The sequence below is a fragment of the Podarcis vaucheri genome (genome assembly GCF_965113315.1).
Source record: "Podarcis vaucheri genome assembly, chromosome: 11".
NCBI lineage: Eukaryota > Metazoa > Chordata > Lepidosauria > Squamata > Lacertidae > Podarcis > Podarcis vaucheri.
This window is the reverse complement of record NC_138749.1, coordinates 11954568-11977759: the sequence shown is the minus strand read 5'-3', so window position 1 is coordinate 11977759 and position 23192 is coordinate 11954568. Positions and strand designations below refer to the sequence as shown.

Genomic DNA, 23192 nt, shown 5'->3' with positions numbered 1-23192 from the left:
CTAACAACAATAAAATATGCAGCAGTATTAGGAAATTTGGGGAAACCATGGAAGGGTGGAGGGGAAGTCGAACATTAATGGAATGCTAATTGGAAAATGTATAATTTGTTTTATTTTCTTTTGGAAAACTTGAGAATTAAAAAGAAAAGGTACAACTAATCACTATATATGCAAACAGCTGCCATTTCATATATGCTTGTCTAGTACGTAGGTATGTTATGCAAATACATATATAGCTTTATATGTAGGGGCCAGCCTGTGGAAGCCACAGAGACCTGCTTCTGCATGGACAAATTGGGTGCATCACCCACAAGCAGTTTATCACATGTGTCAGAGCTGCTACCAGGTCCCAGCTCACATAGGACCACGCCACACAGCGTCCACTTTAAAAGAGTCTTTATTGAGTTACAGGTTTCATTTCCGAACTGCAGCGTGCAGCTCTACACCTTCTGCTCTAGGTCGGCGAAGACCCGTCTGAGTCCCCGCCTCTTGCACACCAGCTTAATACCCTAGCCTTGCTCCACCTCCTTCGCCTCTCCCTACGTCTCTGGGTCCTTCTGCCCCCCTGGGCCTCCTCCCTTCTACTCTCCTCTGACGCTGACCCCCCTGATCCTTCTGCCTCCTTGCGGCGGGCTTTAGGACCTGGCTCACTCTCCGGGCTGCTTACTGCTCCAGCTTCCGCTGCATTTGAACTTGGCGCGCGCGCCCAACTCTCTACTTTCCTCTTAACCGTTGCCTCGCTCTCTGAGGAGGGCGTGACCACCCCTGACTCGTGCCCTCCCTCCTGCTGACAGCCTCCGGAACCCGATGCCTGGCTACCTTCCTCCCTGCTGCTCTCAGTCTTGAGCGTGGGTCCCGACTTCCAGCTGCTGCCGCCCTCAGTTATGAGCGTGGGTCCCGACTTCCAGCTGCTGCTCTCTGAATCTCCTCTGTTCCCTTCCTCCTGGGGTGTCCCCCCGGATCCCCCCCTTGCTCTGCTCACTGGGGCTCCCTTTTGGGAGTCCTCTGACTCACTGCTTAGGCTTGGAGATCTCGGGTCGTCATCATCACTCATTCTCCCTTCGGCTTCCTCCCCCTCGCTCTCTGTTTCCACCCTTCTCTGCGTCTCTGCTTCTGAACCCCTGACATCCATCCCCCCCTCGAAGCCCCCCCTTCCCCCCTCCCCGCTGTCAGGTGTGGGTGCTGGGCGCTCCATCATCATGGGAGGGAATGCTGGATACAGGTCGCTCCCCGTGGGTGGCCGCCAACTGAAAACCTCCGAGTCTTCCCCCTCGCGGTCGTCGACGTTGACTTGTTGCTCTTCCATCTCTGTACCGCCGTGCTCGAACCCGAGGTCCTCCCCGAACACGTCCATGTCAGTCTCTGCGTCGGTCGCTCGACCTGGCATCTCCAGCCACTTCCTGCGCCATCGCTCCTCTGGTCGATCGTCCCACCAATACGAGTTGCCTGATGCCGAACCTGCCGGTGAACCTTCTGGGGAACGGGTGCTCCGTGCGGGTTCCCCTTCTGAGTCGAATCCATGGAACGTGCTGGAAGAAAGTGTGGGTGTGAACAACCAGTCGTCGAAGAAGCTCGCTGGCATGGGTTTGTGTGGGAAGAGGGCATGAAACTCGTCCTTGAGCAGGGGTTCCTCCAAAGCGTAGTCTGGTACCCAGCTATTGGCGCTGGCCCGGGTGCCCTCTCTGGCTAAGAGGTATTCGACTCCCTCTTCCCCCCATCTGGAGTCCAAAATCTCCGTGACCTCGTTGATGTGGTCCTGGTGCTTCACCTCCCGCGTCTCCGTCCGTTCCCGGAGCGGACTTGGCGCCGTCCCTGGCTCCTGGAACCTGTGAGGTGCCTTGTAGGGAGTGAGCACCGACCTGTGGAACACCGGATGCATTCTGGAACCCTCCGGCAGCGCCAGTCGGAAGGCTACCGGGTTGATCTGCGCTTCGACTTGGTACGGACCGATCTGCTTGTGCCCCAACTTCTTCTTGGCAAGCGACCTGGTCGGCACTGCGTGGGCTGCCAACCAGACCCAGTCTCCCACTTGGATCACTTCGCCAACCCGCCTGTGCTTGTCAGCTTGCACCTTGTAGGCGTGCTTAGCTAGCTCCAGCTGCCGTCTGAGTTGATCGTGGACCGCCTGCAGCTCTGACGCGAACGCGTCCGCCGTCTGTGGTTCTCCTTCCCCCACTCTCTCCAGTCCCGGGAAGGTTCTGGGATTCCTCCCATTGTTGGCAAAGAACGGCGTCACTCCTGTGGACACGTGCTTCGTGTTGTTGTAAGCGAACTCGGCTAGCGGCAGGTAATCCACCCACGTCGCAGGCTGTTGATTGGCATAGCATCTCAGGTACTGCTGCATGATGGCATTGACCCTCTCTGCTTGCCCGTTGGTCTGCGGGTGTCTTGCTGATGCCAGATTGACCTTGACATTTAGAAAACCCATCAGCTTCTGCCAGAAAGACGAGATGAACTGGCGTCCGCGGTCGGACAGGATAGACCGTGGCAGGCCATGCACTTTGAACACGTGATCTATGAACAGTTTGGCGGTTTGTTCCGCCGTGGCCACCTTCGCACACGGAATGAAATGTGCCATCTTGGTGAACAAGTCCACCACCACTAGCACAGCTGTCTTGCCTCTCGAGTTGGGTAAATCCGTCACAAAGTCCAGGGCCACCCTCTCCCACGGTTCAAACGGTGTTTGCAGCGGTTCTAACAGTCCCGCCGGTGGTCTGTGTACCGGCTTGGCCCTCTGGCAGGTGTCGCACCTCGCGACGTAGTCCGCGACCTCTCCTCTCAGCCTGGGCCACCAGAAGTCTCTCGCGACTAATTCCATCGTTTTCTCTGTGCCAAAGTGACCGGCCGTGGGTGCGTCGTGCAACTGTTGCAGTACCTTGGCGCGAAGGTCGTCTCCTGGTACATAGACAGCCCCTTTGCGTAGGAGCAAGCCGTCCCGCACCTGGAACTCGTCCGTGGTAGCCGTGCCTCTGAGCAGTTCCGCCATCTTGTCTTGCGCGAATGAGTCGTCCCGCAATGCACGTCGCACCGCATCCAGGTCTACTGTAGCTGAGGCACACGCCCACGCCGTCGGTGCGAAGATGTGCATGGCCGCCGCTGGCGTCACCTCTTCTAGGTATTGCGGTTTTCGGGACAGTGCATCCGCCATGATGTTGGTGTCGCCTGGGACGTACTCTATTCGGAAATTGAAGTCAGCAAAGAACTCCGCCCAACGTATCTGCCTCTGGTTCAGGAACTGAGCCGTGCGCCAGTGCTCCAGATTCTTGTGGTCCGTGCAGACCTGCACCGTGTGCTTGGCGCCGATTAGGAAGTGCCTCCACGCCTTGAAAGCTGCATGAATGGCCAGCAACTCCCTGTCCCAGATGGTGTAGTTCTGCTCCGACTTGCTGAGCTTTCTGGAGTAGAACGCTCCCGGCCGCCACACCCCCTGCGGGTCTCGCTGCAGCAGGACAGCTCCCACGGCTCTGTCTGACGCGTCTGTCTCTACCCTCAACGGTTTACTGGGGTCGATATGCAGCAGTTGCTTCTCCGATGCGAAGAGATGCTTGAGCGCTTGAAAGGACTGTTCCGCCTGCTCCGTCCAGATGAATTTCTTTTTTTTGGAGCTGAGCGTGTCCGTAATTGCTGCCGTCTGCATCGCGAACCCCTTGATAAACTTGCGATAGAAGTTGGCGAAGCCGACAAACCGCTGGACCTCCTTCCGGTTGCGCGGGCTTTTCCAATCCAATACCGCACGAACCTTGGTGCTGTCCATGGCTATCCCCTTGTCCGACAACTTGTATCCCAGGAAATCCACCTCCGTCGTGTCGAACTGGCACTTCTCCAGCTTGGCGTACAGTCTATGTTGTTGCAACCTGCTGAGCACCTCCCTCACGTCTCGGTCGTGAGCTTGCTGCGAGTCAGAGAAAATCAGGATGTCATCCAGGAAGCAGACGCATGTCTTGTAGAGGAGTCCCTCCAACACGTGATGCATAAAAGCTTGAAAACAGTGAGAGCCATTTTGTAATCCAAAGGGCATAACTCTGTATTCGTAGGTGCCCAGCGGTGTGAACATGGCCGTCTTCCACTCATCGCCCTCCCGCATGCGGATGAGATTGTACGCCCCTCGCAGGTCCAACTTGGTGAACACGCGTCCCTTGCGCACCGTCGCGAGGAGGTCGTCAATCCTGGGCATGGGGTAATCAGACGGTTTGGTCATCTGGTTCAAAAGGCGGTAGTCCACAACTAGTCTTTTTTGGGGCGTGTCTTTCTTTTTCACGAAGAAAACGGGACTGCCCCCCACTGCCTTGGACTCTCTGATGAAGCCACGCTCCAGATTATGCTCGATGAACTGTTTGAGTTCCTGCATTTCATCTTCAGACATGGAGTATAGCCGCCCCTTCGGCAGCGTCGCCCCCGGTAGGAGGTCAATCTTGCAGTCATATGGCCGGTGAGGGGGTAGCTTGTCCGCCTCCTTCTCGCAGAAGACCTCCAAAAAGCTCGCGTATTTGTGGGGGACCGCTTGCAACGTTCCCAACTGCAGTTGTGATTCCTCCTCCTCTCCCTCCCGTCGGGGCAGGATGCAGTGTTCTGCGCAATAAGAGGAGCCGAAGATCAGTTGTCTCTGGTACCAAGCCAGTGTCGGACTGTGCCTGTCCAGCCAACTCATGCCCAACACAATGGGCGTGTCCGACAGTTGGGTGACATTAAAACTGATGACTTCCCTGTGGTTGCCAAGGCGCATCACCATCGGTGGCGTCTGCTTCACCACCTGCCCCCCTAGCAACTCTCTGCCATCCACTGTGACGACTTGCAGGGGCAGAGTGGCAGGCAATAGCTGTATAGCGTGCTGCTCCACAAAGCTCTGCGCTATAAAGTCTGCGTTGCTTCCAGAATCCACAGAAAGCGGCACTTCGATAGTGACGCCGTCGGGTAGCTGGAGAGATGCTGTGAGCTGCACTACTGGTTTGGGTGGGAGGGGATCCGTGGGTTGCAAGATTGCTGGGGACTGCTTCACAGATGCGTCTGGCTGGGCCCCAGTGCCTCCGTCTCCAGCCAGACATCGTCGTTTCCCTGCTGTGGTTCTCCTTGCTGCGTTGCTGCAGTCACCATTGCTGAGGCTGCAGTTTGCTTGTGGAGCCTCCGGGGACACTCCTTCGCCAAATGGCCTGGATCCTCGCAGATGTAACACTTCCTGTTCCCTCTAGGAGGCTTCGCTTTCACTGCTGCCGGTGCTAGGGCTCTGGCTGCTGACTGAGCCCTTGCACCTCCAACCTCCATCGGTTCCCCTCCCCCTCCTGGCGGAGGTGTGGATTGCGCACGCGCTGCTTCCCTCGGAACGAAAGAGAAACTTCTCGCTGCTTCGCGCCCTCCACGTCCTTCATCTCTGCACCATGGACGTTCTTCCAGCCTCACCCCCACAGTCAGCGCCCTTTGGACCACCTCCTGCGTGCTTCGGGGCCTCTCCCCCCTTGCAATTTCATCCTTAACCGCTGAACTTAGACCCTCCCAGAAGAGGTCTCTGACAGGGGGCGAATCCCGATCCCATTCTAAAGCACTGACCAGCGCAAAAAATCGGGCGTGATACTGCCGGACGCTCGCCCTCCCTTGTTTTAGTCCATGAATCTCCCGTCTGGCAAGATCCACATCAATAGTAGACAAAAAACACGCATCCATCGCTTTGATAAAGGCATCTGCATTCTGAAGCGCCGGATCTTTATCCCTCCACAAATTGCGCAGCCAGGCTTTGGCATCCCCATGCAAATGGGACAATATGAACCCCACCTTCTCTTCCTCATCTCTAAAGTCTTTTGCCAGCAGTTGCAGTGCGCACATTACGTCTGCTCTAAAATTAGGGTACTGTTGCAAAGTCCCATCGAAGTGAGCCACAAGCCCTCCTGCTCTCCGTGCCAATCCCACGCCCTCCGGTCTGGGTCCCGGTTGCCCTTGCTTAACAAGCATTTCAAACCTGGCGTGTAGGTCTCTGTAGGCGGCTGTAGTCTCCTCCTCCCGTTTCTTGGAAGCCAATACCTCTGAGGACAACTGGGTCACTGCCTCTTGCAGCGCGGAGATCCTCTGTTCTTCCGTCATCTTGCTAACCTTTGTGAGCTCGCTTACAGACACCCCTCTTCCTCCCCTAGCGGCTTCTGCTCCCGCTGCGAGGTTTCAGGTTTCTGAAGCTTTGATGAGACGGGTCTTACTGTCAGAGCTGCTACCAGGTCCCAGCTCACATAGGACCACGCCACACAGCGTCCACTTTAAAAGAGTCTTTATTGAGTTACAGGTTTCATTTCCGAACTGCAGCGTGCAGCTCTACACCTTCTGCTCTAGGTCGGCGAAGACCCGTCTGAGTCCCCGCCTCTTGCACACCAGCTTAATACCCTAGCCTTGCTCCACCTCCTTCGCCTCTCCCTACGTCTCTGGGTCCTTCTGCCCCCCTGGGCCTCCTCCCTTCTACTCTCCTCTGACGCTGACCCCCCTGATCCTTCTGCCTCCTTGCGGCGGGCTTTAGGACCTGGCTCACTCTCCGGGCTGCTTACTGCTCCAGCTTCCGCTGCATTTGAACTTGGCGCGCGCGCCCAACTCTCTACTTTCCTCTTAACCGTTGCCTCGCTCTCTGAGGAGGGCGTGACCACCCCTGACTCGTGCCCTCCCTCCTGCTGACAGCCTCCGGAACCCGATGCCTGGCTACCTTCCTCCCTGCTGCTCTCAGTCTTGAGCGTGGGTCCCGACTTCCAGCTGCTGCCGCCCTCAGTTATGAGCGTGGGTCCCGACTTCCAGCTGCTGCTCTCTGAATCTCCTCTGTTCCCTTCCTCCTGGGGTGTCCCCCCGGATCCCCCCCTTGCTCTGCTCACTGGGGCTCCCTTTTGGGAGTCCTCTGACTCACTGCTTAGGCTTGGAGATCTCGGGTCGCCATCATCACTCATTCTCCCTTCGGCTTCCTCCCCCTCGCTCTCTGTTTCCACCCTTCTCTGCGTCTCTGCTTCTGAACCCCTGACAACATGCATCAGCTTGATCATATATAGAGGATTTTATGCGTCAGCCTTCCTGGTGCCCATTCCAGATTGGTCCTGTCCACTGATGCCAATAAGTGTTGCAGTTGCCCTGTGGCGGCACCACTATGCAGATGATTGAAAGGCATATTGACAAGCAGTAAGTTTCCGAGCACAATTTAAAGTGTTGGTGCTGACCTTTAAAGCCCTAAACGGCCTCGGTCCTGTATACCTGAAGGAGTGTCTCCACCCCCATCATTCATCCCGGACACTGAGGTCCAGCGCCAAGAGACTTCTGGCAGTTCCCTCGCTGTGAGAAGCCAAATTACAGGGAACCAGGGAGAGGGCCTTCTCGGTAGTGGCACCCACCCTGTGGAACGCCCTCCCACCAGATGTCAAGGAGATAAACAACTACCAGACTTTTTTGAAGACATCTGAAGGCAGCCCTGTTTAGGGAAGTTTTTAATGTTTAATAGACTATTGTATTTTAATATTTTGTTGGAAGCCACCCAGAGTGGCTGGGGAAACCCAGCCAGATGGACAGGGTATAAATAATATTATATATATTATATATGGGAGGATATTGACAAGCTGGAATGTGTGCAGAGGAAGGCAACCGAGATTATCAAGGGTTTGGAAACCAGGCCTTATGAGGAACACTTGAGGGAATCAGGCATGTTTAGCCTGGAAAAGAGTAATCTGAGAGGAGATATGATGGCCATCTTCAAATATCTTAAAGACTATTCCCAGAAGATGGAGCAGACTTGTTTTCTCCTGCTCTGGAGGGTAGGACCCCAAACCAATGGATTCATGTTACAAGAAAGGGCAACTTTTTGACGGTAAGAGCTGTTTGACAGTGGAACGGTCTTCTTTGGGAAATTGTGGACTCTCCGTCCTTGAGAGGTCCCCCCCCCCAAATAATATTTATTATTCTCAGTAGATAAACATAGTAAAAAAAAGAAAAGATTAACAATAATAAAGACAATCAAAAAATAAAAAAGAGAAAAAAGATAACATTCAACATATTATCACTTAATTAATTAAAATTAAGTACCATCCATCTTCATAAACATAGTATTTGACTTCCTCGAATCTCTTCCATCCGAATTTCTTAGTAATTATATGTAGCAGTTTCCAATATCAGTGTTTCAAAAGACCATATCACAGTCCTAATTACATAGAGGTTTTTAAGCAGAGGTTGGATGGCCATCAGTCACGGATACTTTAGTTGATATTCCTGCATTCCAGGGCGTTGGACTAGATGACAGTCAGGGTCCCTTCCAAATATTATTCTATGGTGTAGAAAAGCTGCATCAATGAATGAATGAGCAGAGAGGGCCAGGGCTCCCTTGTGTGTGAGCCGAAGGCTCGTGCAACTTGGCAAAATAATAGTTTCACACACACAACCTAGGCAAAAGGGACGGCTTTTACTATGAAAATAGAAGACCATTAACACATATCTCAGTACAGTTACAATATTACCAAAGGAGAAAAATAAACCCACATTTTTAAACACAGTGTTTGTTCATTTTTAAGCCACAGACTACAATAAACCATATTCTGAAAAAAGGTTCATCCTGAGGATTTGTATTTTGACTATGCAAGAATTGCTCCCACAAAGGTGTTTGAAACAGCCCAAACAGCATTTATGCAAGACACAACAGCTGATGGAACTAAAATTGCCTTACTTTTATGCTCCGCTTGGGACATTTTGGGCTACCAGAGAGAGTTGGGGTTTCCCATCAAGATTGCTCATGCAGAGGAGCCAGAAAAATGAAAGGGTTTCCCCACTTGAGCCATAAGAAAACTGTCCCTGTTTCTGTATACAGTACATGGTTTCAGGGCCAGATCCAGGAGCCCAACCAAAACATGGCAGTCAACAGAGATTTCCTGTTGTATAGATCATTGTGTACACATGCATATGTTCACTTTAAATTCAGACCACATTGGGTTTCGGCACATCTCCAAAAATGTAGCTTCTGTCACATTTCTGGTGGCATGTGCCTAAAGCAGATCTGGGCTGAATTCAATAAATAGTGGCTGTTACGCAGACCCAAAAGGGCATCATGGGTTCAGGTGGTTGTGTGAGCAGCTCCTTCACTGATGCTGGACAGCTAAGGAGAGACACGGGTCAAGTTTTCCAAACACGAGTTTCACCTCTCAAAAAAGAATTCCAAGCTAACAAGATGTACAAATACATAACAAACCCTCTTCTGAAGAATTGCTTTCAGTCCCTCTAAAGCAGCATTTAAGCTTTTGTTGCGCTCATGGAAAAGCAATCTTCATGCACAAAGCCGCAAGAGCAATCATTAAAACAGATTCGTTAAAAATGACTTACAGAATAAATAAACGTCACTAAAAAGAAAACAAGGGTTAGGAAGTGGGGAAGTGCAATGATGAAGCCATGTTATAAGGCAAACAAAGGGCAGGGGGAATTCCCTTCTAAAACAGGTGCCAGGTGATGCTATTTTGTGTGCAAATAAAAAAAGAAAAAAGATATTACAACTAAGACACATTTTTAAATAGCATTGTCGACACCCCTTTGTTGTTTTTCTGCCAAGAACACAAAAGAAACTTACGCTCACAGCTACGTTATAGTGCCTTGTTTTTCACATGTTATTTTACTATTTTTTAAAATGGTATTCGTCAAGGATCTTGCAGAGGTTGACTTGAATGGAAGGCTCACATCCCTGGAGGAGACAGATCGAGTGGATCGGAATTGAACTACATTCAACAAACTCACAAGATTCACCTGTTCCCAGACTACCACTTCACACTTGGGGGGGTGCAAATAAATATCCGAATATCCCAATTTTATTTTATTTTTAAAAAAACACCTTCCTGCACATCACAGAACTAGTATAAAGGGAAGGTTGGTTCAAGGCAACTTTCTCCTTAACATATTAGTTTTGCATGTGCACAGCGCTCTCTCGCTTTTTATTCTGGGGAACATTTAAGCACGCAATTCCCCACCTGGAGTCTGAAGAAGGTGCAATCCAGCGACAGATGCATCACCAGTGTCTGATAGTTGTGTAAACTCAGTTCTCACAAGAGCAACATGGGAAGAAGGGAAACATTAGCTGGACTCTCTCTCAGACTAAATACATTCTGTCAAAGCTTGTGTACTTGGATCCAAGTATGACCACACAACTACCTCTAGAATCTAGCAAATTATGTGCCCAATTGCATTAACCTAGCTGTGCCTATGAAGGACAGTGGGAAGACAGTTTCAAACTATGCAAGTGCTCCTGTATCTTAAAACTGTAGCATGGAAAACACCCTTAAAATACTCCTTTGAATGTTCTGTGTGTCCAAGACACACTGGGCTGTTCATATACCGTATGTATGATCCAACTCTTAAAGCCTTGAGGGTGTGTATAGGAGAAAAGGACCATTCTCTTCTGCTTTCTGTTGAGAAGTGTGGCACAAGCACTGCTGCAGGAACAGTCCACACACCTCAGTGAAATCCAGGAGACTTTACCCAAAGAACAGTAGCTGGCTTGCACAGCTCCAATGAATTTACTGGAGCTTGTGCAAACTCTGGTAAATTACCCTTTTTGTAATCACAACCTTCGCTGGTGCAAAAAATCCATCTCTTTGTGTATGAGCATGCAATCATCTTGGGAGACAAAAAATTATGCAAAGAGGTGAAGTAGGGGAAATGGCAGAGAAGACATTAGCATAATGCCAATCTAATACTAAGTGATGCTTGTCCGGCAGCTCATCAGTCTGCTGAGAACATTTGAATTAAATCTGTTCAGAAATGTACCCCGTACGCTTGATTGGTTTAATTTCTTTCATCACAAATGTCTTCCATCCCTTTTGGAAGGCAGAAGAGCCATTAAGGGCAGCGAGTGTGGAGTGCCAGATATAAACCCCAATATCTCATTGTTGCTTCTACACAAAATGAGGTGGTCAAGAAATCCTAATCCGTTTCCCAAGTCTGTTTAAAACTAGAGCTGCTGTCGCCTGGTGCTTATCGGAAGAAGTTTCTCCGTCGTAAACAGGGAACAATGCCCACTCCCCATTTCCCACGATCACCACAATTTTAGGTAGCAACTCATTCGAGAGATTAAAAAAAAACACACAGCCAGGCACCAAATAAGTCTTTGTACTAAATGTACAATCAGTTGGAAAATCAATTTTGCAACAGCTGTACACATAGCGGATCTATAGTTAAGGGTGGCTCAGTCGGGTGGAAGCCGTGGCCGGACTGATCACTGACCGCATTGCATGCCAAACGCAAGCCTTGCATCTGGTCAGGTCAAAATGCAGCTTAGCACTGGGGAAGCCCAGACTGAAACTGCCCCTTGTTTTAAGAGGCACAAATCTTGCTATTATGTTGTAAAATAAAGCCAGTTCAAGCTAATTCCTAAATGCATACCTCCATCCAAAGTTTGGGAGTGTATGCGTTTTTGAATGCAGAATTTCCATGGGAACTGGGAATGACCTGTACAGGAGGCTGAAATTTAAATATGGGAAGACCACCCCGATGCTGATGCCATTGGGACAGAGCTCTGAGGATGCACTGGAGGCCCAGGATTTGGGGCTACGGAGTGTAAGCACCCTGCAGAGAAAAACTTTGAAAAGGCAAAATTGGAACATTGTAGAAGCCAACACTGGTACGCGGGGTGTAGAACCTTTGGCCCTCCAGATGTTGCTGAACTCCAACTCCCATCAGCCCCAGCAAGCATGGCCAATGGCCAGGGATGATGGGAGTTTTAGTTCAGCAGCATCTGGAGGGTCAAAGGTTCTCACACCCCTAGTATAGATTCAAGAGACTTAGGTCACTTACACACTGTGGACTCTGTGCTGTTCACGCATAAAAGTTTTTTGCTGCATCCCCGAAACATCATCCTCATCAAAATGCCACCCCATAATTTAGCCCACCGCATTTAAGCCAGTTTGGTTGTCTGGGGGTTTTTTTGCGAGGAGGGTGTTACTTGCTGGGTTTTCTGGAAGATTTTCTGGATTTTTAAACTGGAAAATAATATGGGAGGCACTGTGACATTGTGTGGATGCTGCATTTGTGAACAACACAGATTTCACAATAAACTGCCATGTGGAAGCACTCTAAAACCAAGGTTGTTTTTCTTTTTGTTTTTGTAGCAAAGAAGGGCAAAGTTGCTTACTCGAAGCTCAGAACAGACAACTCGCCATGTTTACCTGCAAAGGAAGCTGATAGCCCGTCCTAAAATCTGACATTGCCCAATGGAGGCCACAAAGCTCAGCACATCAGACAACTGCAAGGGCCATCAGGGCACATATAAAATAGGCAACCAGAGTACAAAAAGGGATGAAGAGATTTGGTAGCCGGCTTAAGGCCCAGTTAATGCATGCAGCAGGATCAAGAGGTAAAACCATTTCTGCGCTGTACCACTTTAAGATGCTGGAAGGTTGCCTGTCTGAATGTTTTCTCCATCAAAAACAAGTTCTGTGCAAGCAGAAAAGCAGCACATGCCAGAAGGCTAGGCCGAATCTTTCTGACATGCTCATTTTCTACACTCGGTGAGTTTATTCGTTTCCAATATAGATAAAGAAGATCATTTGCAGTCTGAAGTGGGGCAGCTCAGAAGAAGCTCTACCTCTAACTATATAAACTGGGTCTATATAACAGGAATGACAAGATAATTAAGGATTTCCTGTATACGGTTAAGTGACCCTGAGGACTGTAAAAGTGATTTTTTAAAAAACCACACCAAATCAATGTAAGTTTTTGTATCTTGGTTCCAGATAAGTCACTTCCATCCACTGGAATGCAAATCGTCAGAGGGGAAATCTACACCAGGAGCAATCCAGGCAACTGTTACGGGGCAAGGCTTAAAAATACTTTTGCCGTTGTTGAAAAAAATCAAAGTCTCAAAACGTTCCTGGTTTTAAATCTGTTCCGGAAAGAGATTCCCTGCAGAATTTCAGGTGCCACCTGAGGAGCATATGCCCCCTTCGGCGAGTCACTGTGTTTTTGGTGGATGCGCCGTAGATTCTGGCCAATCATACAAATCCGGCAGAAACGATTCATACTTGTAGTTCCAGATCCTCGACCGTATGTGCTTGTTCTTGTCTGCAGGCTCAGGGTAATGGAACGCCATGTTGTTGGCATACAAAAATTCCATAACCTGGAGCGGGAGGAAATCAGATTATTGATCTGCAGGATTCCCATGATCCATCTCAGAGATGGAGAACACAGAAAGCTGCCTTATGCTGGTGCATCTCCTTCAGTATTGCCTACGCCCTGGCTAGCCAACCCGATGCCCTTCAGATGCTGGACTACAAAACCCATCATCCATGACCGTCGGACCATGATGGCTGGGGCTAATGGGAGTTGGAGTCAGGCAACAAAGGGTGCCTCTCTATGGTTTCACATGGGTCTCTCTCAACCCTGCCTTGCAACTGGATCTGGGACTGTCCGCACGCAAAGAAGATGTTCTGCCACTGAGATGCAGTCCTCCTTGTGGTCCTCCAGCTTGCCGTTGGCCCCTCCATCTCCCATCAGCCTCAGCCAGCAAGGCCAACCATCAGGGATGATGGAAGCAACATCTGTGGAGAGCCACAGATTCCCCATCACTGGTGTCTTCCTATTGAAATATTTTGTTTCCAACCACGAGAAGCCGATTGCTTCTGGAAGCTCACAGAAAAGGCTTGAAGATGGCCTTGGCATTTTGCTACCTTTGTCCTTCAAGGTTTCCGTTCAATGATGATCGTCATTATCCAAACCTTGTTCGGACACCTAGAATGGGCAGTTTAGGTTCATCCCACACAATCAATTCCAGCCCCTAGAACATCATTGGTTGTCCCAACCCGCTCCACCCTGCGATATTCAGAAAAATTAAGGTGGGCTGTACATCTATCCAAACGCTCCTCCTGCCACCCCCAAAATTGCACTTACTTTAACGGCAATGTTAATGGAAACCTCCCGGATGTTTGCAAGAGGAGGATAAAGCCGTCCCTCAGCAAGTTCTTCCTCAGTCAGCTGCTCTGTTAACGCCTTTTTTAATACAAAGAGAAAAACATTACACAGGAACGAACCAACATCTGGGGTTACACTGGTCCTGGGCCATTTAAGGCTTTAGAGACGATACCAACACTTTGGCTGAGGCCTGGAAATGGCTCTCAAGCCAGTGAACTTGCTGCAATAATGGGAGCCACGCAATCGCAGTAACGGGCTCCGGTCTACATCCTTGCTGCTACTTTTTGAACCAGAGGACGTTTCTAAACTGTCTTCCAAGGCAGCCCCATGTAGAGCACATTGTGGTAGCCCTGATCTAACCAAGGCATTTGACGTCATGGAGCAAACTCCTCGCTTCTAGCCTCTTAAGCCAACCAATGCACAGGTCAGATTTGAACTCATATTCTATCTTTTCCATTTGAAAATCCCCTCACACGTGCGGAAACTGCAATGCACGTACTATTTCACCCACCAGGCGTTTCGCCTTCGGACCGCTTACCTTCGCAGCCTCCAGGAAAACTTGATCGCTAATGTGCCGAACCCCACTGAGAATAACAGCAAGAGCAACGCCTAAAGAACAGAGACATTCAAAGTTGTTTTACAAAAACATCTGGATTTGCGGAACTGAAAGGCTTTTATGCCGCTGTTTGCATAGAAGCTAACAGCAGTGTTTATTTTTATGAGCGTTGCTACCAACAATGCTCAGCACTGAAAGCCAATAGCATGAAGGGAACTAAAGAAGAAGAAGAAGAGGAAGAGGAGGAGGAGGAGTTTGGATTTGATATCCCACTTTATCACTCCCTTTAAGGAGTCTCAAAGCGGCCAACAATCTCATTTCCCTTCCTCCCCCACAACAAACACTCTGTGAGGTGAGTGAGGCTGAGAGACTTCAAAGAAGTGTGACTGGCCCAAGGTCACCCAGCAGCTGCACGTGGAGGAGCAGAGACACGAACCCGGTTCACCAGATTACGAGTCTACCGCTCTTAACCACAACACCACACTGGCTCTCTGTGGGGCAGCACAGAATTCCCTGATGCCCTTGTGGCAAAAAATATTTTTTATTATGAACTTGTAACCTGCCATCGTAAAGCCCATCTCGCAATGCAAGAGGCCTTTGGATTCTTACAAGCCAAAATTGTCTCTTAACAAACTGCTTTACCTGGAAATATGTATGCATTGTTTCCTTGTCCAGGTTTGAAGGATCGCCCATCACTCAGCTTCACTGGCTCAAAAGGGCTGCCGCTTGCGAACAGACAACGCCCCTGTCGAATAGAAAAAAGAGGGAACGATTCATCAGGAAGCCACTTCTGCAAGAATAAGGGCAACACAGTACAAATGAAGTTCCACTGCAATTTTATACATGTGAATATTTGTACACTGGGCAGACACAACACTTTTAGCTACACCAAGAGGTGCTCACACGTGTCTCCAGCCAAATAATATTACAAATTGCCAGGGTGGATTTGATTTAAGTCAGTAAGACTTGGTTTAAATCATTTTATTTTTTTTTACATAAAGGCATTCCTGCTGGTATAGTCTTAATATTTACAACCAGATGAAGGTTTCATTTTTGGAATAATAAATTTTCAGAGTAGTTTTTATGGTTATATCAAAAATTACTGATTTGGTTGTACTGTTAGAAATACATAGACAGATAATTATGAAATTATTGTGAGGTTTAATAAGTTCACTGTTTATATTTGGACAACTTTTTAACTATACTTTATGGGAAGGAGAAAAATAATCATTTCCTTAATAACAATTTAAACAAATTATTTAACTAAAACAATAACATTATAGCATATGTATCCATGTTTGTTAACTGATGTGGTTAAACATTAAAAAAAAAAAGAATTAGACTGAGTTTCCACACACATGAAAAGCTTAAAACAAATCCTTATTTCCTGATGGCCTTTGAACTATAATGTAACTTAAATAGAAAACTATCCTTAGAAAGATTTTTTCCTCCAAAAACATTTTATTTAAAAATCCAATTTAAATTGGAAAAAAATGATTTAAATAAAAAACAAGGCCTATTTTATTTATAAATAAATAAATCATTGATTTTTATCCACCCTGCAAACTGCATTACAGCAGAATCTGACCCCATTGGCAAACCCACCAGATATCTATAGGCTGGACCCATGAATGAATGAATTTATTAATATGGTTACAGACCAGAATATCAGAAATACAAAGGACAATATGAATATAACAAGGATTTAAATATAAAATTAAAATTAATTATTAGCGTGCTCCTTGTAGTTAACATTTAGGGGTTTGGTCATTATGGGATACCACTTGCTTCCTGCGATTGATTGCTGACACACAGAATTTGGCTACATTTAATGTAGTCTTGGGATTCTTGTCCTCTAGCAGCAGTTTTAAACTATGGAGTTCCGATACTTTCCTGGACTTTTGCAAAACAGGTGTAATAAAAGTCAAACATATATCCTCATAAAAACGACAACGTAATAGTACGTGTGGAGCAGTTTCAACTTTCAACGAGCCACAAGGGCAGACCCGTGTTGTATATGGTTTACCCTCAAATCTGCCCTGAAGTAAGGCAAAAGGGAGAACGTTGAATCTGGCGAGGGTAAAAGACCGTCTGTATTTGGGTACCAAAAGACCTGACAGATAATTAGCTGGAGAGAAACCTCTCCCATGGTCCCTTATTGCTGGGTGTTTGATCATTTCACTCATGTGGCATTGTAATTCTACATCCCAGATACGCTGGCGAATTGTAGTCCTAGCTTTCTCTAAGCCTGTCACTATCAAGATCTGCTGTGGGATCCCAAGGCTGGACCCATGTTTCCTTAGGGCCTTTGGAAGTGTGTAAGCCCAACAATACGACAGTTAACTTTTGCAAAGAAAGCGGGGGGGATAATATTGCCCTATTCAGTCCGTGTGTTTTGGATCTGGTGATCTGGTGTGTGTGGATCATAAGTGATTATGACATCCAATGTGTGGGTGTCTGGTACACCCAGAGGTAGGGCAGATATTCTTGCTCGGCAGCTGAGATTCTACTTCACCATGCCGATTCCATATCTAGTTAGAGCCTAATCAGAAGTTGCTGCTGGTATCCATCTGTCTCAAGGGACAATGGAGTGCGCCTCTGGGGATTATCGTCTTCCAAAGCAACTACTCTATTCCGAACCTAAAAATGGAAAGCGTAATGCTGATGGTCATCAAGAGGTTTAAAGACTCTCTCAAGGGAAATCTAAAAAAAATGTAGTATAAACACCGACAACCGGGAAACACTGGCCTGCGAACGCTCCAGTTGGAGAACAGCCTTTACCAAAGTTGTCATGAGCTGTGAAGACGCTCGAACCTCAGGATGCAAGGGAGAAACATGCTAAGAGGAAGGCACGCTTGGCAAATCCACACCATGATCAACTCCCACCCAGAAACCAATGTCCCCACTGTGGAAGGACGTGTGGATCCAGAATTGGCCTTCACAGTCACTTACGGACTCACTGTTAAGACTTTGTTCATGGAAGACAATCTTACTTGGCTATGAGTGATCGTTGAAGGAGAAGGAGAAGGAGAAGGAGAAGAAGAAGAAATCAAACCACTGTGTTAGCAGCACCCAAGTGACCTCCCCGGCGTGCAAACCTGGGCAGCGTGTCTCTTGAGGTCCTCGTGAGAGAGGGAAAGGACCATTGATACCAGTTCTCTGCAGGTGAGCTGATCAGCCACACTAGCGCACGAGTCACAACCACATAATGAGAGCCAGCGTGGTGTAGTGGTTAAGAGCAGTAGTCACGTAATCTGGTGAACCGGGTTCGCATCTCCGCTCCTCCACATGCAGCTTCTGGGTGACCTTGGGCCAGGCACACTTCTTTGAAGTCTCTCAGCCCCACTCACCTCACAGAGTGTTTGTTGTGGGGGAGGAAGGGAAAAGAGATTGTTAGCTGTTTTGAGACTCCTGAAGGGGAGTGAAAGGCGGGATATCAAATCCAAACTCCTCTTCTTCATATTGTCTTCAGCACAGAAGGTGCTTCCTGATCAAGCTTCCGGCAGCACAGTCAAACAAGTCAAGTTGTACAGTCCAGGAGAAAGGCTGTGATGACCAGTGATGCTTCAAGTTATTTGGCTCACCTCTGTTAATGTGTATGCCTCCTCAGCGGTGCACTCGGCTTTCGCAGTAGGGTTACTCAGTGCAAATATGATCGGTCTCTGGTTGATGGAGCCCATCGCTTTGAGAACGTTGTGGGAGAAGAGTCGGCCTGCGCCTGCGACCCCTGGAAGAAGCAAATAACATGATGCCTTTTCCCCCGCCCTCCTGCCAAAAAGAGGCTCACATGCAGTTTTTTGAAAAATAGCAGCAATAAGACACTGGAACACTGCAAGTATTTCTACGCCCACTGGCGCACGGCCACTCTGCTCCTTATTTCTCATGCTCCTCCTTGCCTCAATGCCAGCGGAATATGAAAGCAGTTACTGCTGGACAGGCAACACACGGACTCAGCAAGGTCTTGTCTCATGGCAAGTTCGTATATTCCCTTGTCTCCACACGTAACTGACAGGGACAAGGGTGGCGCTGTGGTCTAAACCACTGAGCCTCTTGGGCTTGCCGATTGAAAGGTCGGTGGTTCGAATCCCCACGATGGAGTGAGCTCCTGTTGCTCTGCCCCAGCTCCTGCCAACCTAGCAGTTCAAAAGCACGCCAGTGGAAGTAGATAAATAGGTACCACTGTGGCGGGAAGGTAAATGGTGTTTCTGGGCACTCTGGCATTTGTCACACCTCAGATGATGCATGCAGGGTCTGGGATGGTTTATATGGGGAGGGGCGGTCCTTGAGGCATAGAGGTCCCAAGCCACACCTCTGTGGGAAGTTGCACAACTTTAGGGGCTACAACAGAGAATGCCCCCATCCAAGCAGGCTTCTGAGTGGAGGACCTATCAAGAGGGGCCCCTCTGTTGATCTTAATATCCAAGAGGGACTGTAGGGAAGGAAGCAGTCTTTCAGATATTTGTGGCCTACACCTCTTAGGGCTTTAAGCATCAAGAGGACCTGGGCCCAGAAATATTCAACCAAATGCCTACGGGAAGTCATTAAACAGGGCCTGCCACCTCTGATCCTGGAGGCAGTATCTAGCCACTAGTACTAGCAGCCACTGATAAATTTATAGAGGATAAGGCTCAGTTCTGCTTTATCGGGAATAGCATGGCACAGGATGACCAACACACCCATACTGAGAGTTCAGTTGGGATGCGGGTGGCGCTGTGGTCTAAACCACTGAGCCTCTTGGGCTTGCCGATCAAAAGGTCGGCGGTTTGAATCCCTGCAATAGGGTGAGCTCCTGTTGCTCTGTCCCAGCTCCTGCCAACCTAGCAGTTCGAAAGCACACCAGTGCAAGTAGATAAATAGGTACTGCTCCGGCGGGAAGGGTGAGCTCCTGTTGCTCTGTCCCAGCTCCTGCCAACCTAGCAGTTCGAAAGCACACCAGTGCAAGTAGATAAATAGGTACTGCTCCGGCGGGAAGGTAAATGGTATTTCCGTGCGCTCTGGTTTCCATCACAGTGTCCCGTTGCGCCAGAAGCGGTTTAATCCTGCTGGCAACATGACCCAGAAAGCTGTCTGTGGACCAACGCCAGTTCCCTTAATCTGAAAGCGAGATAAGCACCGCAACCCCATAGTTGCCTTTGACTGGACTTAACCGTCCAGGGGTCCTTTACCTTTTACCTTACTGAGGGTTCACACGGGTGTCTCCTCAGGCCTGTTGACAGTACAAGTACACACAGGCCAGTCACTGTGGAAAATATAATTCTTGCAGGTCTGGTGCTCAGTAACCACATAGCCTCCTTTGGGAAGGCACCCCTGTTTAGGGAAGCTTTTAATGTTTGATGCATTACTGTATTTTAATATTTTGTTGGAAGCCGCCCAGAGTGGCTAGGGAAGCCCAGCCAGATGGGAGGAGTATAAATCATCATCATCATCATCATCCACCTGACATTAAAAGCCCTTCCTGAAAGCATCAGTATTACTATTACTGGGCTGCTAACCCAATATGAGAAGAGTCCACAACACTCACCAATGATAGCTGAAGGCCGAAGCACATTCACTGCTTCTAAGAAGGTCTTTGGCACCTGGTCTGGGGCTGCGTGAGTAAAGGACTCTTGGTTGGCATCAACTGTTTGTTCCCGACCCTAGACATTTTAAAAATAAAGAATTACTGAGAGTTAGCAGGGCAGGGGGTGGGGTGGGAAGAGTAGAGCAATAAGATTGTGCCCAACCAAACCTCAAGCCTCACCTGAACCAATAAGCCGTATTTGTCGAACATCCATATTTTCTTATAAGCTTCTTCCGGAGAAAGACCGCTTTCCACCATAGCCATGACGATGAGATTTGCAATTCCAAGGGCAGCCTGATAAATAAGAGAAATGCTGGGGAAATACCGTATTTTTCTGTGTATGAGATGCCCCCATGTATAAGACGCCCTCTATTTTAGGAGACTCCAATTTAAGAAAATGGGGGGGGGAGATGTATAAGACGAGCCCCGATTTTGAACATTATTTTAGAGACAACTGAAGGCGGCCCTGTTAAGGGAGGTTTTTAATGTCTGATGCTGTCTGATGCTGTCTTGTTTTTAATATTCAGTTGGAAGCCGCCCAGAGTGGCTGGGGAAACCCAGCCAGATGGGCGGGGTATAAATAATAATAATAATAATAATAATTATTATTATTATTAAAAAACATAGTCTTATACACAAAAAAGTATAGTACAGTGGTGCCTCGCAAGACGAAAAGAATCCGTTTTGTGATTCTCTTCGTCTAGCGGTTTTTTCGTCTTGCGAAGCAAGCCCATTGACGGATTAGAGGATTAGCGCTATTAGCGGCTTTTAGCGGCTTATCAGCTTATCGGATCAGCTGATAAGCGGCTTAGTGGCTTAGAAAAAGGGGGGAGGGGAAAAACCCAGCAGGAACTCGCAAGACATTTTCGTCTTGCGAATCAAGCCCATAGGAAATTCGTTTTGCGAAGCACCTCCAAAACGGAAAACTCTTTCGTCTAGTGAGTTTTCCGTCTTGCGAGGCATTTGTCTTGCGGGGCACCACTGTATGTCACTCTGCAGAGCTGGTGACCAACTGCCTTTCAATAAATTAGTTAAGTAGTCTGGAGCAAGGCAAACCATGAGCCCGGGTGCAGATGGTTTAGCTCAAGGCATCAACAGGCATCAACAGGAGCGAGACAGCAGCGATCACTTCTCCAGAAATACTTGTGAGCGTGTGCTAAGCCACAGTTTGGCTTGGTGGGTTGTGTGCAACAGGCCAATATTATATGTGCAAAGCTTTCTGTAATCCCTTACTGCATTTGGTCATTGCAACAAAGCTGTAAAAGGTCAGTCGCAACCCTTTTCCAGCTGGGAAAGAACTTCATGCCTTGCTCGGAAGCACAACTCACCTCTCCTGCACCAAGGAACAAGATCTGGTGCTCTGTAATTGGTTTACCAAGAACTTTCTGCGCCGCCAACAACCCAGCTAAGGCCACCGAAGCTGTCCCTGTGAAAGGAACAGACCTTGCTGAAAAGAGCTGGAATAAAAGAGGCGTCTACAAATACAGCCAGCAAAATATCATCAAAACAGATAGCCAAGAGGGGCTGATTTACCCTGTATATCATCATTGAAGGTACAATATTTCTCTCTGTATTTCCTCAAAAAGCGGAAAGCGTTGTGGTTTCCAAAGTCTTCAAACTGAATGAGAGTGTTTTGGCCGTACCTAGAGGGCAGCATGAGAAATACAGAGTCAATAGCTGTGCTGCAAAGGGCACAATGTTTTAATACTTTGTGCATGTTCATGCATGACTTGGAAACAACCATGTAAGAATCTTGCAACGTAAGGAAACAAGGCAAGAAAACCTTTGCAAATCTAAGCAGCTGATTCTCTTCTTAACTTAGTTACTTTACAGTGAGTTGGTTGGTCCATCTAGCCAACTATGGCCTTCCTTATTTTTTATTTTTACTTTGCTTCAGGACGAGAACAGAAATTGTGCTCCGGCAGCACGGCAGCAGCAGGAGGCCCCACTAGCTAAAGTGTTGCTTCAGGTTAAGAACGGACCTCTGGAACGAATTAAGTACATAACCAGAGGTACCACTGTACTTGGAACATGGGTTGATGTTTGCGATTATTGGAATGCATACCTGTCTACGATGGCTTCCATGAACTCGTCAATGAGTTCATCGTACAGCTGAGAGCGGTCTCGCTTCTGGTAGAGCCCCATATAAAACGGGTCATGAAGAAGCGTCTGTGGAAAACGAAGAACAAAAGCCATTAAAGGAAGCGCTTAGATCATTCTGCAGTACCCTGCGCTACAGAGGACTTACTTATTTTGTGCCATTCCCAGGAAGTGTGGACTTTGGCAGCAGATATCAAGTAGCTTCTCACACCTTAGTCAAATTTTAAATGCTTCACCATCTCTTTAAAAAGAAAACTAAGAATACAACACTCCCAGACCAGGACCACAGTCTCCACCATGACCCACTACCCAAGGACCCCAGACAGAAAAACATCTGGCTGAGCTGGCTTAATAATGAGCATTATGGGAGAAATAACAGCAAAAGAAGAAGAACTGATGAAATATGCGGAGATGGCGGAACTGATGGGGAAGATCCGAAACCAGAAAGATCGAGTATTTTCTAAGGACTGGAGTAAATTTGTAATTTATTTAAAAGACCACTGTAAACAGTTAAAATCTTTGGCAGGGATGTAATGACACTTGTAATGTGGAATTATTTATGGTAATTATGGTTATATAATAGATGGATAATAGTAAAAGATGCAGCAAATTTAAACTTAAACATGGAACCCATGGAGGGAGAGAAGGAGATCCAAAAGTTCAAAAGAACCTTGTATTTTAATGTTTGAAATGGTTATGTTTTATATGTATAAAATTATCCAAAAAAAGCCTAATAATAATAATAATAATAATAATAATAAGCTTTATATGTATTTCATGTGTATTTTAATGAACAGAATAGTGTTAAAGATTATGAGTCATAGGTTGTAGAGTGTGTGTTATGAATTTAACAGTGCTTAGCTTATTTTCTTATAGTTGTTATTTTGTTAATGTTGTTAATATTGTTTAATAAAGTATAAATGTTGGATTGATTTGTTAATCATATAATACAACATTTCCTGTAATCTTGACTTTTTTAAGTTGCTGCTTTGTTAATAGTGTTTTATAGATTGTAACTGTTTTATGATTTGCTAACTATTTTATATGATTTATACTGTATTTGTGATGTCCTATTATGTTTTATTACATTACTGTTAT

General features: G+C 47.6%; 1 protein-coding gene and 1 long non-coding RNA gene across 2 annotated transcripts in view; one reads left to right on the top strand and one right to left on the bottom strand.

Annotated features, from left to right (window-relative positions):
* Window positions 1-8379: 8379 nt before the first annotated feature.
* ME2 (malic enzyme 2) overlaps window positions 8380-23192 on the bottom strand; it is a 46942-nt gene continuing 32129 nt past the window's right edge. The window contains exons 7-16 of the mRNA XM_082242001.1: window positions 22060-22163; window positions 21528-21637; window positions 21323-21420; window positions 20175-20288; window positions 19956-20070; window positions 18019-18161; window positions 15077-15179; window positions 14417-14487; window positions 13858-13956; window positions 8380-13087 (exon numbers count right to left, since the gene is read on the bottom strand). Of these exons, the coding sequence (XP_082098127.1) occupies window positions 12923-13087; window positions 13858-13956; window positions 14417-14487; window positions 15077-15179; window positions 18019-18161; window positions 19956-20070; window positions 20175-20288; window positions 21323-21420; window positions 21528-21637; window positions 22060-22163 (1122 nt within the window). The 3' untranslated portion in view covers window positions 8380-12922. The remainder of the gene's footprint in view (window positions 13088-13857; window positions 13957-14416; window positions 14488-15076; window positions 15180-18018; window positions 18162-19955; window positions 20071-20174; window positions 20289-21322; window positions 21421-21527; window positions 21638-22059; window positions 22164-23192) is intronic.
* LOC309514324 lies at window positions 18169-19848 on the top strand. The gene is made up of 2 exons (XR_014211925.1): window positions 18169-19291; window positions 19388-19848. It is a non-coding gene; the product is annotated as an uncharacterized lncRNA (long non-coding RNA).